The sequence below is a fragment of the Protobothrops mucrosquamatus genome, unplaced genomic scaffold (genome assembly GCF_001527695.2).
Source record: "Protobothrops mucrosquamatus isolate PMUCROS unplaced genomic scaffold, P.Mucros_1.0 scaffold972, whole genome shotgun sequence".
NCBI lineage: Eukaryota > Metazoa > Chordata > Lepidosauria > Squamata > Viperidae > Protobothrops > Protobothrops mucrosquamatus.
Window position 1 is genome coordinate 108070 of NW_015387215.1, and position 9234 is coordinate 117303.

Below are 9234 nucleotides of genomic sequence, written 5' to 3' on the forward strand. Positions count from 1 at the left end.
GATGACTCAGTTACTAAATCTAGAAAATGAGTTAAACAGTGCTGGCCGCAGAGAAATTCCTGCTAAGCTCCTACCTTTCTCACGCACAGTTGTACAGACAAGAATGCCCTGAACCATTTTTTCCCTATGCCTAATTAAAACAAAAAACTTGCCAGCAGTCCCAAATGAAACATTTTTTAATTGATCGTGACTTCTTGCTTGAAGGCAAAGTTCTTTCTCATAATTCCTTGGAGTTGTGTTGCATCATACAAACTAATCAAAATTAGTAAAGGCAACTTTTTAAAAGGGGATAGTGTAGGAGACAAGAAACATGTTGCCAAAAAACAAAACAAAACCCCACAACCCTACCACAGAAGGCCAGAGAAACAGTCCTTGGGGGTGGGAGAGGACAATAAAACTTCTGATTCTGTTTAGTTGTACAATACTGCATTAACAACAACACCTTTAAAGGAGTGTCTCTTATTTGCCTCCCGTACTGCTGCAGAAGCCAGGAAGAATGTAACAGTTTATGTTTTTCCTCCTTCTTGCCTCACAGCTGTAAACTTTTATTGGTCAATATATACAGCTCTCAATTACAGCTCATTTTCTACAAAAACCTCCCAGAAGCCCTGAAGCATTATCTCAGCCAGATCTAGGGGCCAAGGCTGGAGACTGGAGTCAGATCTCCTGGATTCTATTGACATGCCACTCTCATACTGCAAAAATAAACTGCCTCCATGTTTTATAGACTCCCAGTCTATTAAGTAAAACCCTGGGAGTCACAAGAAAGTCGAGAAAACTGTTTACTTCTGCTTTTTTCTAAAACAGAACAAACTCTTTGATTAACCATGATTTGATTTGCTAGAATTGCACTCATGCACTGCATGATTGTGATGCATTGTTACTTGAGATTAAGTCTGAAGTGATGAATTTAGCAGGCCTTGCTTTCAATAGGTACAATAAAATAAGCTATTCTACTCCCTAGATCTTGTGAATATTTGTATCCTAACAAGATTCAAAAACTTTGTTGAAGTTAGACAGCTATCACAAATTTAAATAAATTTGTAATTGGCTGAGAGAGAGAATGAAGTCTGTCAACCTCCAAAGGACTAAAAGAAGTTTCAGTGTGTAAATTAAAAAATGGGTGAGCCACGCTTAGACATACTACAGTATTACTGTGTCATATACTTTAATATGCCCCTACTGTACACCAAAAGTGCAGCAGAAATCATTTAAAATATTTTCCAATATTTGATCCTTTGTACTTCTATCTTCAGATAGGTGGTTTATGTCTGTTGTTACCTAAAATTAAAAATTAAACCACTGGCTGTTGGAAAAGTTATTCAGGTGCTATGATGTGTCTCACTTACAAAGATCAGAACAGTACAAGTCAGGGTATTTTCTATTATCTACAGAAGTGAAAGTTGGAATTTAAGAGACCAGCATAGAAAGAGTATTGATGCTTTTGAACTTTGATACTGAGAAGACTCTTGAGAATAAGGAATTAACAAATAGGTCATTGAACAAATCAACCCATAGCGTTCATTCAAGACACAAATGACCAGGCTCAAATTGCCCTACCTCAGACACATTATGTGAAGAAGGCTAAACTGCTAGCCAAGGCAGAAGAAAACAGAGAATGACCAGCAGCATGGTGAATGGACTCAGTTGCAGTAGTGATGGATAGATTGTTAGAAGATCTGAAAGACCACAGTGCTTGGAGGAAATCTATCCATATGGTCACCAAGAGTCGATATTGACTTGATGGCACATAATTAATAAACCAATTATCTATAATGGAATACCTGCAAACAGGAAATTATTAGGTAAACCAATTTCTTTCCCCCCCCCTCCCCAATAGAGAGGAGAAATACAAATTATGCATGTCTTAGGTTTAACACAAATGCTAATCAACTGCAGGACAAACTAAATGTTTAACTGGACTCTATATTAAACATTGATTCCTAATTCATATATAGGCCCAAAATCCAAGGAGCTGAAAATGAATCATAATTTTTTTAAAATCCAGTTAGAGAAGGAGAAGCAAACATAAACTCAAGGCTTCATTTGACTCACAGAGTCTCATCCACGTAAAATTAAATCCAGGCTTAACATTGCCTGTTAACATAGTTTCATGGAAATGTAAACTTAAAAAAAGAATCAGATAAACTCCAAATAGTTGTTATTGAAGCTGGTGTAGGGATTATGATACTGATCAAGGACCAAGGAAATCCAAATTCAAGTCAACCTGTAACCAATATGATTCCTTTCTACTGAAGGTTCATGGCTATGGATATGAAATAAGAAATATTGGTAAATTTTAGCTCTGCGTGTTACAGTGGAAGAATTTTTATCTCAGCCATGTAGGACGTCTTCAGGACACCAGGTGGAAAAGGCTGTTTTTACCCATTCATGCTCAATGGATGGTCATCATTTTAATAATTCTTCTACTGAAACAAAGTCATCTCTTTCCTCAACTATTTCTTCTATGTTCCAATTGTGCATCATCTTCCTTGATCCATTTTAATTAGGGCTGTAGTCCTTAATAAAAGTATTGGATATGTTAAATTTTATCATGTTTCCCTGTTTGTTCTTATGGGAACACCTTCATGGAATAGGCATTGTTCTTTTCATTTACATAGGAAAGACCACCGGTCCTAAGACAATGTTCTTTCCTTTTTACACAATAGTACAATCTGATTGCTACCATACCTCTTTGAAGTGACACAATAAACAAATTACAGTTCTGGTCACCAATAATCTTCCAGAAAAGTACTGTACAACACACCACTGTCTTCATCAACAGCTTGAGAGTGAAATGGCCAAAAGGAATATAAGCCACCAGCACAAAGTTAGTAATAAGTTGAGTGGTAGCAGATCAAGTGTTTCTGTTTAAAATAAGGAGTTTGTGCATATACACATGAGAGAGAGAGAGAGAGAGAGAGAGAGAGAGAGAGAGAGAGAGAGAGAGAGAGAGAGAGAGGACTGTCAGCTTGCACACACACTTTTCTCCTTTATGCCACTTCATTATTTCAGCTGAAAAAGGAACAGCTCCTCCTCTCTCGCCTGCCTCAGCTCAGCTCGTAGTAAAGAGGGACGCTTTTGTTTACCAACTCTCCCACATGCTTGGATGACACATGATGCTCCTACATTATTTCTGCTCTGCAGTGGTTCCTCACTGGCTCTTGGTGCCACAGCAACGCACACATCTTGCCTGAAGAAAAGGGAGGGGAAGATCCACATTTCTTTTTTTGGTTACAGCTTTTTTTCCCCTGGGGCATTCTTGGACACATTTCCCAGACAAAGACATTGGATAGCTGCACTCCCCAGATGGAACGGGTCATGTTACAACCAGTTCTACAGCTTCCCTTCAGGACTCTTGACAGGAAAAACAAAGCCCTGTTAACCTTTGCCACTCTAAACAAAGTTAGCTACCCCAGAACTGACATTAGGGACAGATGCTGATGGAATGCTATCTAGGATGGGAAAAACATCGCCAGAAAGATTTCAGCGGAGAGGGAGGTGATTAATTCTTCTCTCACCTATCAAACATATGGAGTTCCTATATTTACCAAGAGCAAGAAGTTAGAATGGCACTCCAACACTTGAGGAATTGCTTTTATTCTAGTAAATCATTTCCCCCCCCCACACACACACACACTTTGGCAAAATTGTTCTCTTTTGATGAATGTAAAATCAGAGATACCACTCTTTGTGTAGAACCATTTGCCCTACCCCCACCCCCAAACACACTTCAGGCAAGCACAGTTACATCCCAAAAATTGTGGGCAGAAGTCTGGGAGAAAGAGGGTAAAATGAATGAAAATGAAGCTCGAGAATGTAGGAAAAGCAATGGGGCAATCTGAACATCTGGCACTGCATGGAACTCTAGCCACTCTAGTGAACATATACACACATCTATTCCTCCCTGAGCAAATTCTGCATTTGCAAGAACTTGGCAGCTGCAGCAGAGTTCCTATAGGAAATAGCAATGGCTGTAACCTAAACTCTAGCCCTCTGCAGCCATTGCCTAGTTTCATCCCCCACATGACCCAGGTCCACAACAGCTTCCTGAAATGGTTGCAGGCTACCACTCCTGTTCAGTTGGAAACACCCACAACTTTCTTTACTTGATTTATATCCATTAAAACAGCTCCAAGGAATTTCTTATCTTCCACAAGTACATTCTTTTCATAAAAGCACAAGTTTCCTTTACAAATACGGTAGACTTCATTATGGATCTCATTGGCCCCTAACCAAAGCACTTGTCTTTAGAAAAGAAACAGAACCCTCAGCAGTGATAAACTCCTGAGTGCAATTCTTCTCAGAAGGAATGTAAAGTGGCCCGAGCTGAAATCAGATAAATCTGAGTAGGTTAAAATAAACTGGCTTGGGTGATTCCTGCTCCTCCTGCAAAGCATTCTGAGAGATCTGCTTCGGAGGGCTTCACACAAGGTAGGACAATCCACAAGCGTACCTTACAAATTAGTAGTGGGAAGTGGAGGCTGGTGGGGGTGAATAGAGAGAAAGAGGGGAGGGAAGGGAAGAAAAAAGCCCCCAATGTCCAAAGATAACATCCTTGGAATGATCCTCCTCCCAGGGGAAAGGACAGATGCTCAGAACTTTATAGCGGATTGGTTAGGTGTAGGATATTTTATAAAACAGATAGAAAAGTTTGTGGTGAGCCTTCTGAGGACACCTCCTACGGTACTTCTGCAAATCTTCCCTTGCAGAGAACTTTAATCAAAAAGTCTAACACAATACTCCTTTGAAGATGGGTTGGCACCAAGATCTTTTTTGTGAAGATGCCAAAAGACACCTCAGAGTGCCAATAGAGTTGGTGAACTAGTGTAGCACGGCTTCCCCTCCCAAATTTAGCATCTCACCTTTGCTAGAAACTCAATGGCCATGTTCATACACAATGTGATTTAAGAAAATCAATTTAAAACCTAGCAGATGCATTTACACAACATGCTAAGCTTGCTTAAGGTTCATCCTGGACTGGGTTTAGATCTTGTTTTATGTGGCTTAGTGTGCTAGATATACCCAAACTTTTCAGTTAATTTATGGCTCTGCATATTATGCGAATCTGGTTATTGATATAACTTATTTTCAGGGTTACTATGTTTTGTGAACACATCCACTAAGAAGCTTTAGGCAAGCCCTTCGATCGGTCTTGGAGACTTACATCTATTTGCAATCTGGGGAGAATAGAACTAAATAGGGTTTGCTGGCTTTGAAAATGAGAAGTGTTTTGGATTATGCATGTGCATGAGTGCAGCATCTCCCAGCTCTTCACTTAAACAGCCTGCCTTTTTTCAGCTTTCCTTGTGAGACAACTGCTGCTTTAACAATCACGTTAATGAATGGATAGAATATACTGTAGCAGGAGCACTTTTCCCCCCCCCACAATTACAAGAAAGTCTGGAAAAACTCTGGCTGCTTTAAGTAAGACCAGAAAAGTGCTGTGTGTGTGTGTGTGTGTGCAAGTTTCAAAGTACTTGTTTTGAAACATTTCTGAAGCATGCAGGGCCTCGGTACTAACTCTCTTTATTGTAACAATTATAATATAGACTACTTTTGGTACCTGGGAGAATTACACAGGTGCTTTGCACTGTTATTGTTGCACTCAAAGCTTTTGATGAACAAGGACTATTGCCATGGCCTCATGCTTCACCCGTCACGCCATGTTAGTTTCTTTCATCTGTTTCACAAGAGAGCCCCAAAAGAAGAGCAAATCTCCAAAGTGATGGATACTTCAGAGCACTAGGGGAGAGAGTTGGATTATTCATGGTATTTAAGGCTGAACTACATTTGAGACTAGATGTCAAAGCATGAAATTTGGCTTCCTGGGGTTAAGATGATAGAATTATACTGGAAGCCTTGCCTACTTTTTCTGCTATCCAGCTGATGGACTTAATCAGCAGAAAATATTCTACCTTTTCATGACTAATGGAAACAGAAGACCAGCCCCTTACAGCATCGGAGATGGCAGAGAGGCCTTGTTCTTTCTCCCTCTCCTAACACCCCTGCTAAAGTGATAAATCTGAGGTAAATAGGTACCCATTAAAATATTTGCAGTTTCTAAATTGTCCTTGGGAGCAGACGGCAAGGCTCAAAGTGGTAGATTGGTAAGCAGAAAGAAAATAAAAAGCATATACTGTATTTAGAAACCCTCCTCAGAAGGACTAAACCTGCCCACCACTAAGAAAGATTCTTTTCATCTTTGTTTCATTGATTTCTCTTTACTTTGTTTAATAGTCTTAATAGAAGACATTCAGAAACAAATCTATTTCTTTCTTTATACTGTAGCTCCCTGCAAACTTTATTATTATTATTTTTTTGGTTCGGCTGCAGCATAACTGAACAAAGGAAACCAACTTTACATTCAGAAACAATAATTATATTAGCATTTCTGTGAGGCAGAGCTACCTCTGTAAACAAATTACAATAGAAATGAATAAAGAATAATATAGATATATATTTCAAAAAAAAGTTCCCAGTTTTGAAACAAACTGTATATTATTAATATTAACACAAAGCGCATTCTAAGCATATTGGCAATGATGGCGCAGAAGTTACACTACTTGGCTAATCAATATATTCATAAAGCCTTCTTCCAATGAATTAATTCTTACAGCTACCCCTACTTTACTTGCTCGTCAAGCTGCCTACCCTCTGTAGATGAAGCCTGTGGAACTGATCTGCAATGCACTGTAACTTCCGTGCAATCTGAACTTCGGTACGCAATTCCTGCAGACTTTCCTGAGGTTCCTCCTGGAGATGTGGATTCAATGTGAAACCAACTGGTTGGACATGTAAACGGTATCCAGCGTTTCCTGCCAAATATCATAGAAGAAGGTGTTTATATCATAATATGGTATGCCATCAACAGCATGACATTCAACAAAGTTTTTGTTAATTGTTGTGCCTCTGCGTTAGCACTGACTGCCTGGATTAGGCCCTTCAGAAGTGGGTTTGCCATTGCCTGATTCACAGGGCTGAAAGAGAATGACTGGCCCAAGGTCAACCAGCTGACTTTGTGCCTAAGTCAGGACTAGAATACATAGGCTTCTGGTTTCTAGCCTAGCACCTTAGCCACTACATCAAACTGCTTCTTTTAAATAATATAATTGAACTCTAATTCAGAATATTATACCCATGGCAACTAATATGATTTTAATCGACATTTAATTTAGTTTTGTTATTGCATCTATGCCCCACCTTTCTACCGGGAGTTAAAGCTGGTACTCCCCTCATTTTTCCTTCACAACAACAACGTGAGGAAGATTGGACTGAGAGGAAGTGACTAGCTCAAATTTACCAGGGATCTTTATGCCAAGTCCCAATTCAAAACCGTAACAACACACTAATTCCCTAACAGAATTAAATTTGAATTGCAGTTAGTTATCAATTAATTTGAGAAGAGGACAACTTAGATTATTTTTCTTCTAAATTATTATTGCAGATGCTACTATTGGTCTATAAGGAACGAGAGCCTATAGCACATCCTAGAAATGTCAACTGAGAGCAATTTATTCATTAATTCTGCATTTAAGATGCAAACAATTAATATATTTTTCATTCATCATCTACTTCTTTTTGTGCTAACGTGAACTCTTTTTGAATAAACAGGTATTCCTCAACGTACGACCACAATTAAATCCAAAATTTATGTTGCTAAGTGAGACATTTTGCCCCCTTTTACGACCTTTCTTGCCACAGTTGGTAAGTGAATCATTGCAATTGTTAAGTTAGTAACATGGTTGTTAAGTGAGTCTGGTTTACCGATTAACTTTGCTTGTCATGTTGCAAAAGATGATTACATGATCCCAGGACACTGCAACCATCATAAATAGTTGCCAAGCGTCTGAATTTTGATCATGTGACCATGGGGATGGTTCAACGGTCTTAAGTGTGAAAAATGGTCATAGGTCCCTTTTTTTTAGTGCTGTTGTAACTTTGAACGGTCACTAAATGAACTATTGTAAGTCGAGGACGACCTGTATTAGGAAGATTGTTTCTAAGTGACTTGGCACCAAAATCCAATGGAAGGTTTCATTGCTGCCAAATGTCGGTGAACAAAGACAAACTCTCTAAAACAAGGGTCTTCAAACTCGGCCCTTTTATGATTCATGGACTTCAACTCCCAGAACTCCTCAGCCAACGTGCCTGGCTGAGGAATTCTGGGAGTTGAAGTCCATGAGTCATAAAAGGGCCTGAGTTTGAAGACCCCTGCTCTAAAAGAATGCAAATAACCAGCTGTCTGTAAGGAGTATAAATCCTTCCATTCCCCACCATCCAGTCAGAGCTGAAGAAGCTTCTTGGATGAGAAGTGAAACGTCTTCGAAGAGAAACAAGAAAGTCCAGTTGCCTCATGAAAAAGCATATTTGGGACAACCGTGACCTGGATGATTGAGAATCTCCATAGACAAAGACAAGAGAGCACATGTATGTCTTGAGGTACTGGCTGCCCAGTCCTGCTCTAAATAAAATACACTGAGCATGACGTAGGACCTCCCTGTATCTGTTTCAAGCAGAGCCAGGCAAAAGGTTCTGAGATAACTATCTGAAGCGGCAATTGCTGCTTTGCTCAAAAACGGCAGAGTTCATTTTAAAAAAAGGGAACAGATTATATCTGTCGTTCATTGCCTTTTTTTTTCCTTCACCGTAGACTAAGGAGCAAGTATGATTCTTACCATAAAAGAGTCTCTGAGGCTCTTCAGTGACTCCACAAGGTAACATGATATCCTGGCTGGAAGAGGATGCATTGAGGGTCTGTGTTGCCTTGTCCTGTTGTCTGGCATGCTTGCTGCCTGGGCCACAACAGTGTGCAAGTGGGAAGAGCTGGAACCTGCCCAGGAGGCAGTTGTAAGATTTGCTTTGGGTGAAAATGCCACGAAAGGCCATCTTGCTGGACTGACTGACCAGTTCACAGTCATCCGAGTGGAACACATCGTCATCCAGACCATCCAAATGGGAAAAATCATCTTCCAGGTAAACGGGGGGATCCATTTCCCCTGCAAAAAAATATAATTAATAAGAATAATAAGAATATTACAAAGCTGGATAATACGCTATTGAATAGCAGAGTAAAAACATACAAGCATTTCATTTGTGCTGCCACACAAAGCTATTTCTGAATGCTGTCTGGGGAATAAAAGTTAATTGGTTAGGGAAGGAGGCCCTTTGACCCAGTTCTCCCTTCTTCTTTAAAACAAAATTCTGAAGCAAAAGGGAAACAAAATGCCATTT

At 39.6% G+C, this 9234-nt stretch overlaps 1 protein-coding gene across 1 annotated transcript in view; it reads right to left on the reverse strand.

Annotated features, from left to right (window-relative positions):
- Positions 1 to 8994, reverse strand: part of BMF (Bcl2 modifying factor) — a 20446-nt gene extending 11452 nt beyond the window's left edge. The window contains exons 1-2 of the mRNA XM_015819745.1: positions 8679 to 8994; positions 6655 to 6818 (exon numbers count right to left, since the gene is read on the reverse strand). Of these exons, the coding sequence (XP_015675231.1) occupies positions 6655 to 6818; positions 8679 to 8994 (480 nt within the window). The remainder of the gene's footprint in view (positions 1 to 6654; positions 6819 to 8678) is intronic.
- Between the last annotated feature and the right edge of the window lie 240 nt (positions 8995 to 9234).